Raw genomic sequence first — 14940 nt, forward strand, 5'->3', positions numbered from 1 at the left:
TTGTTGTTTGTCATTTCTCTGATCACAAATGCAGACAGAGTTTTATGTTTACGCAACGCGTAAAAAGACAGTATAAGTCATTATAATCAGTAATTATGTCCCCACTGGATGCAACAAATGCCTCGTTTGTAATGGGTTTTAATGTTTTTGTCTCGTCGCTCCGGCCGGGACACGGCATCAACAGTATGGTGAGGGGCGTAACATTTCCGTCTCACGCTTGAGGTATTCGGCCGATCACAACGCACTGGATAGCTGGCCAATCACAGCACACCTCGCTTTTTCAGACCGATGAGCTTTGTAAAAATCGACGCGTTTCAGAAAGGCGGGGCATAGAGGAGAAACAATAATGTACAGTATGTGGAAAATAATGTGTTTTTTTTACTTTAAACCGCATAAACACATTTCATTACACCAAATACACAAAATAATGTTCTTTTTAGCAGCATCATATGACCCCTTTAAAAATATCTATAGCTGTAACTGTAACTATAACTGTAGTACTCATGTTTTTATGAATATTCAACAAATCAAAATAAGCCATAACTAAGACTGCTTGCTTCTGAGGGCCAAGGCCTGAAAATAATCTTAAGAAGAAACCATGAAAACTTTTTATTTTATTGGGCTTTTGTGACTTCTTGAGATGAATATTTGTGTACTCCAGATGTCTTAGGATGAGTCACACAGGTATTAAAGGGAATCTTAGTGAGACTGTGATTGTGTGCAGCATACCTGTCCCCTCCAGTACAGGCTCTTTCCAAAGCCCTGACAGAATGAGGAGATGAATGGAAGATTGGACGAGGGCCGGTGGATATAAAGGGAATCAGACAGCAAACTCCAAAACCTGAAAACAGCGGTTAGAATATACATTGGTGACTATGACGTTTGCTTGTGTGTGTGTGTGTGTGTGTGTGTGTACTTACAAACATTTCCCATTGCAAAACAGTGAGCATACTATGATCAGCTCAAGTGGAGTGTTCTAAAGAGCTTACTTGTCCTGGTTTTGGCGGAAATCTGCCTTTTCGTGGCATTCGTACACCCAGCCAGGAGCAAAGATGGCTGTTGAAAATATATACTTCCTAATCATTTTCAGAGCCTAATAAGGATACAAAAAGAGACTTGAACTCAGTCAAAAACCAATAAGATATTATGGATGTGAAATACTGCTCAGTTTTTTTTTTAATTAATACTTTTATTCAGCAAAGATGCATTAAATTAATCAAAAGTGACAGTAAAGACACATTTATAATATAACAAAAGATTTATATTTCAAATAAATGTTGAATTTGCTTTTGAATTTTCTATTCATCAAAGAAACCTGAAAAAGTGTATCACAGTTTCCATAAAAATATTATAAAATAATATAACTGTTTTCAACATTGATAATAAGAAGACATATTTCTTGAGCAGCAAATCAGCATATTAGATTTCTGAAGGATCATGCGACACTGAAGGCTGGAGTAATGATGCTGAAAATTCAGCTTTGCATCGCAGGAATCAATTACATTTTAAAATATATTACAATAGAAACCAGTTTTTAAAACCGGAATAATATTTTACATTACTATATTATTGTATTTTTTTATCAAATAAATCCAGCCTTGATGAGTATAAGAGACCTCTTTCACAAACTATTTAAACACGTTACTAATCCCAGACTTTTGAATGGTAGTGTTCTCATATTAAAATGGCTCTCTAATATATTCTCTAACTAAACCTTCACTAACCTTATTGGTCTCAAATTTCCCTCCAACCACCTTCCCTCTTGCAAACACATCAACACCAACATAGATGTCAGCAAAGCGGCCCTGAGCAGCAGAGTAGGACTTCATCCACTCCAGGCTCTGCTCTGTCTAGTTGTAGTTAGTGAATATTCCATCACAGGCATCAAAAAACATTCTGATAGGATGACAAAAGGAAGCTGATGGCACAAGTTGCATAAAATCTATTGTATAAATCTCACAGACCTGAAGCTGCCCTTCCGTAATCCCTCAAGACCATCACTTGCCTGTTGTCATCATTGAGTTTGTTCTGCCAATCAAGCGTGCCGTTTTTCAGCACGCTGTCATACCAGATCACCACACTGCCTGGAACGCGCTCATGCATCTGGTCAATCAATCAATCAATCAATCATTTTTATTTCGGTCCTCACAGACAACTTTTCACAAAATAAATAAATAAACATAATTACCGAAAAAGGTGTAGGCTGAAGCCTTGCTTATTATGCCTACCCTTTTTACACAGTTAGACATACTTTTAATAAGATTGCATCTTAACGCTGTGTCAACATACAACGCAACACCTCTGTGGTCTATGAGGTAGCGCAGAAAGGGTCCAGTGTTCTTCACTGCAGTCTCCTGAGGAGTGAGTGAAATTTGGGGTAAAGTACTAGTACACAGTATGACCACATACACCTCTATTTAATCAGATACGGCCTGGTTACTCACACTCAGCACATTTTCTATGTTAATGAGCCAGCCGTCAAAGCCGTAGCAGTGGGAAATCTGAACCAACTTATCAGCAGCTGCGCAGTAACTCTCCTCATCTGCAAGGAAGGCCTCGCATGTCTTCGCTCCATCTGTCCACTCTGTGATGAATGTGCCTTAGAGTGGAACAGGATTATTTCAATACATCCATTCTGGTTTCAGTTGTGTATAGAGGTGCTGTAGTTAATTACAGGGATAGTTAACCAAAAATGAAATTTCTGTCATTATTTATTCACTCTCATGTCATTGCAAACATTTAGATTTTCTAGAAATTTCTCCCTTTTTTTTTTTTTTAGAAATTTCAGCTCTTTTCCATGCCATTACACTGAGATCACTGTCTGTCAACCTCCAACTATAAATGTATAACTATAAACTATAAATACCTCACAAAAGATATCATATAATATGTTTATTTTCATAAAGGTCATATGGCTTCAAACACTTTTAAAGGGTTAGTTCACCCAAAACTCGTGTTGTTCCAAACCCGTAAGACCTTCGTTCATCTTCGGAACACAATTTAAGATATTTTTGATGAAATATGAGGGCTCTCTGACCCTCCCATAGACAGCAAGGTAACTACCACGTTCAAGGTCCAGAAAAGTATCAAGGTGATCGACAAAGTAGTCTGTGTGACATCAGTGGTTCAACTGTAAAGTTACGAAGCTACGAGAATACTTTTTTGCGCAAAAAAAACAAAAATAACGACGTTATTCCACATTTTTGTCTCTACTGCGTCACTTGTGGATGCACGTTCATGACAGTACCATGACGTGAGCGTGTGGCGGCGCCAGCGCTGACCCAGATCCAGCGTAATGACGTCATCATTTACAGTTGAACCACTGATGTCACACGGACTACTTTGTCGATCATCTTGGTACTTTTCTGGACCTTGAACGTGGTAGTTACCTTGCTGTCTATGGGAGGGTCAGAGAGCCCTCATATTTCATCAAAAATATCTTAAATTGTGTTCCGAAGATGAACGAAGGTCTTACGGGTTTGGAACAACACGAGGGTGAGTAATTAATGACAGAATTTTCATTTAATATAGCACATAATTCATATGGACTATGTTTATGATGCTGTTTTGTCCTTATAAGAGCTTGGCCGCCACCTGCTGTCTATTGTATGGAAAAAAGCAGCTTGGACACTGCTAAATTTCTCCTTTTGTGTTTTAGATAAGAAAGGATAAAAATGGTTTGAAACATTATCAGGTTGAGGAAATGTTGACAAAATGTTAATTTTTGGGTGAACTACCCTTGTGAAAAAGAAAATATATATTTTTAAAACTACTTGCAGATAGTATTAATGACATAATAGGCCACTTAAAAGTAAACATTCAAGAATGTTTCTCAACATACTTTTAAGAAAAATGCACTTTGTAACAATGTAAGTTTTACTTTAAAGTAGATTTTAAACTTCTTTAAATCATTCTTTAAAGAAGTACACCTATTTTGATGTGTTGGTCAACATACTAAATAAAGTACATGATTATCATTTTAACTGTAGTGTGTTATTCAATATTTCATTTCAAATTAGTATATTTTAAATATACTAAATATTAATTTAATTGTTACAAATGTGTAACTACAAATGTATTTGAAAACAATACATGGATGTTTCAATGGAAATTACATTAAAGTTAGTTTACCATTTAGTTTACCATAAATGCTAGTCAGTACACTCAGCAGTACACTTTGCTTTGAAACCGTTAAGACAATAGAATTAAGAAATTGCATGTGAAAGATACTTAAGTCCTACTTAAGTATTTAGTATAAATCTAAACTATAATAGATTTTCATTTAATTGCATTTGCAATTAATATGCAATTTAGTGTCAGAAAACATTAAATTCAGTTAGGTATATTCTTTTTAATATATTATTTCTTTACTCTTTTTAAAAGTATGCTAAAGCCAGGGTGACCATATTTTAGTTTTCCAAAAAGAGGACAGTGGGTGCAGGCAGGGTGGAGGGGTTGGGGTGTGGTTGGTTAGTGGTTAAAGTAGTGCCCAAAGTATATATCCTAAATATCAAAACTCAAAATATGCCATTTCCATACCTAAAAAACATATATTACAGTCACTGTTATGCATTTTGATCATAAACACAGCTAAAAAGCTTCCTACCAGTGGCCCTCCTTAGCTACTTAACAGCACAGTTTTATCATAGGTAGAATGCAAAATGTTTCAATACAAGCATTTCAGTCAAATTTAATTGGGAAAACATTTCAAACCTTTAACCCACGGGGGGGAATCAACCCATGGCAACAGTTTAAAAGTAGCCCAATTCCATGGAGAGAAAAAAAAGCAGACTTGACAACCCTGCATCCATCACGAGCTGCAGGAGTCAGATTTGATTGATCACGGGTTGAGAGGAGAGATGGCTAGTCAAATGTAATTTATGCAACATTTCAAACCTTTAACCCACGGGGGGGAATCAACCCATGGCAACAGTTTAAAAGTAGCCCAATTCCATGGAGAGAAAAAAAAGCAGACTTGACAACCCTGCATCCATCACGAGCTGCAGGAGTCAGATTTGATTGATCACGGGTTGAGAGGAGAGATGGCTAATAGACCATGCTGGAGGATATGCTGCTCAACAGATCCTGAGCTCATTGGCAAATATCTGATCATCCTTTACACAGAGCGCGCGTGATCGTGAAATCGAAAGTGAAAGTGAACAGCGAGCGCTCATTCAAAAGAGATTTAAATACTCCTCATATTGATAGCGGCTCCCTGATGTGCGAAAATTATATGCAATAGCCTATTAGAATGTTTGTGAGAGTGGGCGGGAGTCGGGAGACTGGACACAAAAATCGCAGGAGTGGGCGATAATGGTCAGAAATTCAACGGGAGCGGGATTAGGAAAACAGTCCCTCGCAGGGCTCTAATACAAAAACACACACGATAACTGGCGACTATAGAAAGCAAAAGCCAAATCCCGGACATTTTGGGCGATTTAGAAATCCCGGCCGGTGTTCTGACGATTTGTGCTACCCGCTCAGATTGTGCTACCTCCCATTAAAAAGATAGGTAGCACAAATCGATAGCGGAAAATGCTACCTATCAGATTGTGCTACCAGCATCTTATTCATGTGGTTTGAGGCTTTTTTGTAATGTCCATACCTACCCCTACCCTAAACTTACCCTTAAAACAATGCAAATATATTTTTGGTAGCACAATCTGATAGGTAGCATGTTTCGTCGGTACACCGGATGCTTTTTTTTAGGTCCATAAAGAGGACATGTCCGGTAAAGAGGACGTATGGTCACTCTAGCTAAAGCATACTTCTTTTTTTACAAGGATGTTCTTTTTACAGCAAGACTAATATGCTTAAGACTGAGATTTTAGCCCATAAAATCCCACCAACAGACTCACCAATAGAGAGCACTCCATGCTTATGTGCTGCATTTGTCCAAACCGCAGGAGGAATGGTTACCATCTGATGACTGAAGTAGTTGAAGATGTCAATATACTCCCAGTGATAGAAGGCATATGGCGTCTCCACCTCTGCACCTTGAATGAACCTCAGCAGAAAGGACAGGACCATGAAGATACTGAAGGCTGGCCAAACACCTAATGAAACTGACATAACATGGTTGAAACTTTGAGCTGTACCTGTCCTCCAGGTAGCCACCCATCATGTCATGGGACACCAATGTCCGTCTAGGGCAGCTGTGCAGTGGAGGATACCTGCTAGCCAAAAGGCACAGTGGCCACATTAAAAAGACTTGTTTCCATGACAACAATTCATCAAGAGACTTCAGACTGCAGCTGATGGGCTCAGTCGTGTCAGGATCATAGTGGATTGCTGTTAGACCACACAAAAAAACTTTTAAGCGAGACAATAATCTTTTAAAAAAAGATTAAAATGCAGCATATATGATCAGTACCTGGCAACGTAGATGGCTTGTTCGTTATTACTTCATGAACACTTTGATCGTTTGGCTGACTGAGGCAAGACTCAGAGCTGAACAAACAACCATCACACTGAACATATAAGTTGTAAGGGCAATAAAACGCTGATTGATATGATTATGAAAATGTATCAGTCACAGCCAAGTTACCTGATCTCCTCCGTTTTAGGAATCGTACTGCTTATAGTTTCGTCCCTTTTTCGTTTTCGGGATGTCATATTATCTTTCTCTTTTGTATAAACACTTTCCATTTACAAAAGGTCAACGGATAGCCAGTTTCCAGATAAAACAGCAATTTCTAGAAGTAGTAAGAGCGAATTAGAAACAGAAAGAACAGACAACTTCCGCCCGTGCGCTGATTGGCTGAATGAGTGGCAGCCTGGCAGTGCGTCATCCTGCGTGAAGGTGTTGCTCTAAAGCCTCACTAGAGGGCAGTAGAGTAGACCTTTAAAATGACTGGCGATTGAGGCGACAAGTTATTGCTTTGCCCAGATGGAATACGATTAAAAAAAACTACCTGTTTTAAAATGTATATCAAAACATATTTCGTGTCTATCTAAAGCACTCATGAAAAGTTATACAGTCAGTTACTGCGAAACATCAAGCCATCATATATGCACTGACAATGAGTATAATGATTCATGGAAAAATATTAGAAATAAATAACCAATTACCAACATATTAATCAACCATGATTTTGAATACTGGGGTGAGCCCCGGTGAACAGTCAGAATGTATGGCTTCACTATGTTTTTCTGCAGGATTATTTGTGGTAGTGTTATGTGAGGTGTAGCGTCTGGACCAATCAAAAACACAATTTTTCATTTGATTTAACAAATCAATTATTCATTAGATTAACAAGTCGTCACAGACACCTCACCCAATAGACTGGGCGCCAGGATGTCTGCGAATGACCACATGATTAATTATTCATATTTCCCTTATGAGCTGATTCGCTACAGAGGCCTCCAGTTTCCAACTAGAAAAAGACTACCAAATCTGAATTTGAGAGGAGCTAAAATATATCAGTTCATAAATAATTCACACTCTTTGTCCTTTTTTGTCTCCATTAAGAAAGTCTCTAAAACACCTCTCATATCCATTCTCTTCGTGTATAATGATTGTCCATTTGTTGCCAACATGATCCTCTTCTGGTTTTTCTTCTTCTTCTTCTTCTTCTTTCATGTAGGCCTGCAGTCTGAATCGGTGCTTTTAATAGACGGAAGGGATACTATGGATGCCATGGAAATCTAGAAGTTTCATTGTCATTAACAGTTACTGAGATGCAGAATTTAATGCAGTAAAAATTCATGTTCACCCACAGCTTCATGAGCACAGATAACATTTTCGTATATTGTTTTTCAATTATTCTGGTATAAATAAATCAATAAAACCAATATCAACACCAATCTAATGTTTAAGCAACACATCGAATGCATATGCACTCACATTAAATATACATCCATATATTTATTTGAGGCAACTTACATAGACATTCTGCAAGTATTCAAAAAGAGAAACTACCAACATGTAGATTAGTTCACTTACAGGAACTCGACTTGAACGTGTCAAGTCATCCCCATCATTTCCTGTCATTCTTTTCCTTTTTCCCTTTGCATTGTTATGCTTCCATAATGAGTCACTGAGTTTGTTTACACTGATTCAACAAAAATCCATTATATATTTAAGACATATTTATCCAGAAAATGTTTCAATTTAAATTCTGATGGAATATGCAAAATATGAACTGAACAGCTTTGCATGGTTTGCTCAAGTCTGAAAACTCAAGTCACAACAGCCAATGTGGATGTGTTGGGCTTAATGTATTCATGACCCACATTAGATCTGTGTGTTTGTGATTAAATGATTGTGTTACACCACGGCACTGATCACTCCTCTGATGCCCCGCAGGTTATTTCAGAGGCCAGTCCCGCCAGAAAGCTCAAAACAAAGTAACAAATTGCAATGTTCTGTGGAACATTTAGGTGGAAATGAAAACATGATGTGAGCAGCAGACTTTAGGACCCAGTCCACAGAGCCAGCTAGTCGGGTTTCTCTTTTTTACTTAGCTACGTATATAATGTCATACGTGCTGCTAGAAGCGTGTTCCAGGGAACAGAACTGAAATTTGAAGGTAACAGAGCATCATATTTGTAGTAAGTACCATTACAGTTAGTTTATATACCTGAAGCTTATTATGGCAATTAGAGGATTTGGATAAACATGTTGTATTGCCAAAATTACGTTAATTAGCCTCTCCAGAAGAAGATAAATATTTGCACAGATCTTAGGATCGAGTATAAATGTCAGTTTGATGTAATGTAGTTGAGCTGACTAGCTATGAATTTAAATCTGCACGTTATTGTTGATTATTAATAATTGACATTAGTTGCCCAAAAAGCCTCTAATCACAAAAATGCTCTTAGATGTAGACACCGTGCATGAAAAGTGATACCGTGGCTATTTATGAACTTAAATAAATAACCTTGCATCACATTGATAAATGTGGACTGCGCATGAGCCTGTCCCGAATCCATGCAGCATCCCTACCGTATATTCCCCACAAACAAACGTAACAGGTGACTCGGAAATACGGAAGAATTACGGAAGGCTTGTAAACAAGCAGACAATATTTAAAATAATAGTGTTATACTAGATTAATCGGATTGGAGATTATATTATTAGAGGCTTGTTTTTACAGAAAGGCATCGAACCGCGTAAAAGTGCGCATATTTCGCGTCTGACAGGACGTCAAAACAGTTGTACGCGATGCGAAAGGGCATTTTGGTACAAATATAGGTGAGCTCAGGTAGACGGTAAGTCAATTAAAGCTGAATAGGGGATATTGTGAAAGATCAGTATATGTGCTGACGTGCATTAACCCCAAAATTTACCATTTCCTTCACAAAATGTACCATGTTAAACATAGACTTAAGATGACCCCAAACACCTTTGAAGAGATGATGCTGACCACTGCGAGGACCCCAGATGACGCCAACTTGAATCGACATGCACAGCTGCCAAAATGTCTCTATATTGTAATCATTATGATCACACTTGTAGTTGTAATAATCGCTTTAATGAGCTTCTGCCTAAAATTAATTCATGTTAGCTAGCTGTATGATTATCTTGAACTGTTCATTTGTGAAATGAACATTACTTGGACACATTAACGTCTGCTTTGTAATGTAGACACATGCATTTTCTGTAAAGCTGCTTTGAAACAATGTGTATTGTGAAAACGTTATACAAATAAATTTGAATTGAATTGAATTGAATAGCTTCCATTCCATTACCAAATGGAGTCATGTATCACTCAGACATGTATCACTCATCAAAGGAATACAAACTAGAAAACATTCTAATTACATATACTTTTAATAATTTATATTTAAGGCAATCATACAATGTGATAAAAATCATAGTAGCATTCTCTCTAAATTCTCTTTCTGTTGTAGATTGAATCTCAGAAAAAATTAAAGCCTGTTTTAGGACCATTAACATTTTTGCATGGTGATATGATTATACACTACAGTGAAGCATATCATTATGATTTTGGTGTGCAATTATAACCTGGGTATTTTATTATAATTAAAATGTTTTATTACAGCTGCCATTGTTGACCTCCAACTCGAATGTCATTTGACTAAATGTGATTCCTTGTATTAAGGTCCTGAAAGCAATATAATTGACCTGCATACTACAACTTTTTATATTCCCCTCATAACATGTGTGTCTCATCTCTCCACAGAGCAGTAGAGCATCATGGGTGGAGTGGCACTGGATGACGGCAGTAGTGGAGTGAAGGCCCCTGATGGTGGCTGGGGTTGGGCTGTGCTCTTCGGTTGCTTCATTATCACAGGCTTCTCCTACGCTTTTCCAAAGGCTGTCAGTGTTTTCTTCAAGGAGCTAATTAGAGAGTTTGAAGTGGGCTACAGTGACACAGCCTGGATTTCCTCCATCCTATTGGCTATGCTTTATGGCACTGGTATGTTTACCACCAATCAAACAAAATCTTGAAGGGGGAGTTCACCCAAAAAAAATGAAAATTCTGTCATCATTTACTCACCCTCATGTTGTTCCAAATATTTATGAATTTTCTTTCTTCATGGGAACAGAACGTCTGAACTGTTTTTGTCCAAGTAACAAATGTCAATGGGGTCTAAAACAGCACTGGAGTAAATGATTACAGAATATTCATTTTTGAGTAACAATCCCTTTAATGTCTTCTAATTAGTTTAAACTGGATTCAGATAGTTCAGATATATAATATATACGTATAATTACTCTTCGCAGGGCCTTTATGCAGCATTTTAGTGAATCGATTTGGATGCCGTCCAGTGATGTTGGTGGGCGGCCTCTTTGCATCATTGGGAATGGTCTTGGCATCATTTGCCACAAGCATCATGCACATTTACTTGTGTACAGGAGTCATTACAGGTACTTTAGCTATCATTTACTCTTTTACTGAAGGATTGATGTCTATCCAGGGACACGTAAACATTTCTATCTTCTGATTCCAGGTCTTGGAATGGCCCTGAACTTCCAGCCATCACTCATCATGTTGAATCGATATTTCAGTGAGAAGCGGCCACTGGCTAATGGCCTGGCCGCTGCTGGGAGTCCAGTGGCTCTGTGCTGTCTGTCCCCTTTGGGGCAGGTCCTTCAGTATGAATATGGCTGGAGAGGGGGCTTCCTCATCTTGGGAGGGATGCTTCTGAACTGCTGTGCCTGTGGGGCTTTAATGAGGCCTTTGGTCCCGCCAAAGAAGTCAGAGACCCCTGGGACTAAAAACACACCAGATGACGGAAACAAGAAAGCAAAGCCCAAGCCCAAGCTGCTGGACTTCAGTGTTTTCAGAGACCCGGGCTTTGTCATTTATACAGTTGCTGCCTCCATTATGGTGCTCGGTTTGTTTGTGCCCCCAGTGTTTGTGGTGAGCTATGCCAAAGAGCTGGGAAACGAGGACACGAAATCTGCCCTCCTGCTTACCATTCTGGGTTTCGTTGACATTTTTGCACGGCCCACGTGTGGCATCATCGCAGGACTCCAGTGGGTTCGCCCTCGCTGCGTCTACCTCTTCAGTTTTGCTCTCATGTTCAATGGAATCACAGATCTGGTGGGCTCCCTGTCTAAAGACTACTCCTCTCTGGTGGTGTTCTGCATCTTCTTTGGCATCTCTTATGGCATGGTGGGAGCATTGCAGTTTGAGGTTCTCATGGCTGTTGTGGGTACAGAGAAGTTCTCAAGCGCCATTGGTTTAGTTCTCCTGCTTGAAGCCTTTGCTGTGCTGGTTGGGCCTCCATCTGCTGGTGAGTGTTTACATTTCCTTTTAAACTAAAAATGATTTATACTGTAGGTTAGCTTCCTCTCAAACTAAAGTAGGTTGAGAAATAAAGAATCTTATATGTTACTTCGTATGTGAATTTAGATTTTGAATGGTTTGACTGGCCAAGAACAGAAAAGAACATTATATGGTTGTGGGGAACTAGTAGGACAAGAACAGTAATGCATAAAACACAATGCACATGTTCTGCTACAAATGTCACATAAATTGACAAACATTATTGTAAGTAACTGAATGTGCTAAAATAGAAATTACAAACATTTTTTAATCTTATGACGGCCCATTTTTTCAAGTCAAATTTTTTATTTAAATATGAATGCATTGATGAATCAATAAATATGCACTATAATTCAATAGTCAATAGGGTCAGTATTATGTTGTATTTTAAAATAAATCAAATACTTTTATTCAGCAAGGCTGCATTCAAGTGTCAGTAAAGACATTTATAATGTTATAAAAAATCTATTTCAAATAAATGCTGTTCTTTTAAACTTTCTATTCATCAAAGAATCATGAAAAAAATGTATCACAGTTTCCACAGAAATATTAAGCAGCACAACGGTTTTCAACATTGATAATAATAAATATTTCTTGAGCAGCAAGTCAGCATATTAGAATGATTTCTGAAGGATCATGTGACTCTGAAGACTTTAGAAAAGGCTACTGACAATTCAGTTTTGTGCAATAAATCAGAACGTTCAGACAACCCACCAACTAGTCGAATATATTATGTATGTCGATGTGATTATGTATGTGTTACAGTAGATATTTTACACATCCCTAATTTAAAATCCTTGCTACACTTACTGTAATCTGTTGAGAATCTTTGAATGTTGTTGAAATCCTTGTTCTCACTTTGTCAAGGCCGCCTTTTGGACTCCACTAAGAACTACATGTTTGTTTTCCTGCTGGCTGGGATTGAGGTTGTGGTGTCAGCTTTAGTGTTGGCAATATGCAACTTACTGTTCATAAAAAAGAAACCTGAGGCACCAGAGACTGCAATAGAGAATGGAGAGACAGTGGAGGCAAAGAATCACTCCAGTACGCCACCCATACAGGAGCCACACAAGGCCAATGGAAACTCAGAGAAGCTGAAGGATTCAGGTGACCTGAGAGCCGAGAATGTCATGGAGGATTCAACAGAAGTGGAAACATTTCTTAAAGATAAAGATGAGCAGAATAAAAACATCCCCTGTAGTCCAGAAACCAAACTCTGATGGACATTACTGCTTAAGAAGAGGTCGGAAAGACACAAATAAGAGGAGATTGAGGAGAACTGTGGTGTTAATGCGTGTCAGTGTGTAGTCCGATGTGATGTCCTAATGTGTGTGCTACTTACTGACAGATTAATATTTAATCAATAATAGAGACCTACACTGCACTCATGCTGTTTAAAATCACATTTGCACTGCCACACAGATTTGGACAGGCCACTCTCAATACGTCTGTAGCTCAAAACCACAGACATTTCTTTGACTTAAACCAACGTTAACTAGGTTAAAGGTGCTGTAAGTGATTTTTGTCATGGAATTGTATGGAGAAAATGATCCTACTCACTGAAATCACTGTCCTGAGATATCACACCGATCTCTGTGACAGTCCTAGTCAGTGTTGGGGGTAACGCATTACAAGTAGTGCCAGTTATGTAATCAGATTACTTTTTTCAAGCAAGTAGTAAAGTAATGCATGACTTTTAAATTTACAAGAAAATATCCGAGTTACTTTTTCAAATAAGTAACACAAGTTACTGTTTTCTTAGTAACTTTTCCCAACACTGGTCCTAGTATCTATAAACAGTAAAAGGAAAATTTGCTCTAGACACTTTTTCAGCCAATCACAACGCATTTGAGGCACTTTCCACCTGTCAATCAAATTGCACGTATACAGCAGTCATATATGGTAAGCCGGAGAGCGTGATGGCCCAGGTGAAAAAGAAATATATTTAAATTGTGCTTTTTCAGACATACTTACTATATTTAAATTATACTATACTAAGTGCATATTAAATGTATTATTTTGAAACAACTTTAAGTATATTAAGTGTATTTCAAGATATGTTTAAGTTGGATTTTAATCTATTTGTAATATATTTAATATATTGAAATTGTGTTAAAATGGAACCACTTTAAGTATATTTAGTGCAAGTGTATTTCTTAAAATACATTTAAAATGTCCTTTTAATACTTCATGAACTACAGTTAGAGTATATTTGAAGCATCGTTTTAATGTACTTCAAGTACATTTCAATTGTATTTCAGCTCATTGGAAATGCATTAGCATTACACTACTAGTATATTATAAAGCTGCTTTTTTCAGTATACACACACGTACACACTTTTTCATGCATTGGAGGGGTGTTCAATTTTGACACAGCCAAACGTCTTAAAGGAAAAATAGATCGCTTTTTATCACCGGAGGAAACTGAAAGCTTCAAAGATACATATGCTGATTTTGGTTTGCTTAAAATATATTGCTTGTTCACCATGGTTACGCCAAAATGGCAGAGATGTTGAAAGGGGAGGCATGCCTAAAATCTGAAAAGTTTAATGTTGTTACAGCATCTTTAACTAAGTGCAAAATAAACATCACATCACACGAGTAAAGCAGACAGCTATCACAGGAACTGAAAGTGTGTGCATACTCAATTCTGATCATATTCATAGATATCAGCAGAGACATCAGATATCAGCAGTTTCCACTTCTCACTCAAAATGCACCTTCTGTTCAAACGCTTCTGTAACAGTATGTGTGCCTATTTACAGACCTCATACACTATGTAAAATGCTTTGTTTTGTGCGTTGTGAGAAGTGTGGTCCACTGGCTTTAGTAGACTTCTGAAAATGCCATGATTTCCTGCATAAAGATCAGTACTGTAATATTCTTCAGAATCATTAGAACATTCCTGATAGACAGCTACTGTAATCCTGCTGGATTGACACCTGCCACCTACTGCCCTACTTCAGTTTATATTCTTTGGTATGCCTCAATGTCAATGGACAATGTCAAAAACTGAGTGTTTTTTTTTTATGTTAGTGGAGTATAACTGTATTAGTTGTACTGTGAATTTATTTTTTGACACTGTTGTGCATTTCTCAAAGACTTTTACATTTTTACCGTTAGGCTGAGATTGTCATAGCATAGTGAAGTAGAGAACAGGTATCTCTGCATTATAGTCCTTCAGCAATATTTGCATTTA

The 14940-nt window shown here is 37.8% G+C and overlaps 1 protein-coding gene and 1 pseudogene across 2 annotated transcripts; one reads left to right on the forward strand and one right to left on the reverse strand.

Moving 5' to 3' along the window:
* The window catches only part of LOC107688107 (cytosolic endo-beta-N-acetylglucosaminidase-like), a 12657-nt pseudogene extending 5917 nt beyond the window's left edge, over positions 1 to 6740 (reverse strand).
* A 1717-nt stretch (positions 6741 to 8457) lies between these two features.
* slc16a3a (solute carrier family 16 member 3a) lies at positions 8458 to 13298 on the forward strand. Of its 2 annotated transcripts, XM_016485673.1 has the most exons (5): positions 8458 to 8553; positions 10149 to 10385; positions 10694 to 10837; positions 10921 to 11709; positions 12609 to 13298. In XM_016485673.1, the coding sequence occupies exons 2-5, from the start codon at positions 10163 to 10165 to the stop codon at positions 12959 to 12961; spliced, it is 1509 nt and encodes a 502-aa protein (XP_016341159.1). In that variant the 5' UTR covers positions 8458 to 8553; positions 10149 to 10162; the 3' UTR covers positions 12962 to 13298. The 2 variants fall into 2 exon arrangements, with proteins under 2 accessions (XP_016341159.1, XP_016341158.1); XM_016485672.1 differs by lacking the exon at positions 8458 to 8553 and having other exon boundaries at positions 10133 to 10385.
* Positions 13299 to 14940: the final 1642 nt, after the last annotated feature.

The sequence above is a fragment of the Sinocyclocheilus anshuiensis genome, unplaced genomic scaffold (assembly GCF_001515605.1).
Source record: "Sinocyclocheilus anshuiensis isolate Anshui unplaced genomic scaffold, SAMN03320099.WGS_v1.1 scaffold249, whole genome shotgun sequence".
In the NCBI taxonomy this organism is placed as follows: Eukaryota; Metazoa; Chordata; class Actinopteri; order Cypriniformes; family Cyprinidae; genus Sinocyclocheilus; species Sinocyclocheilus anshuiensis.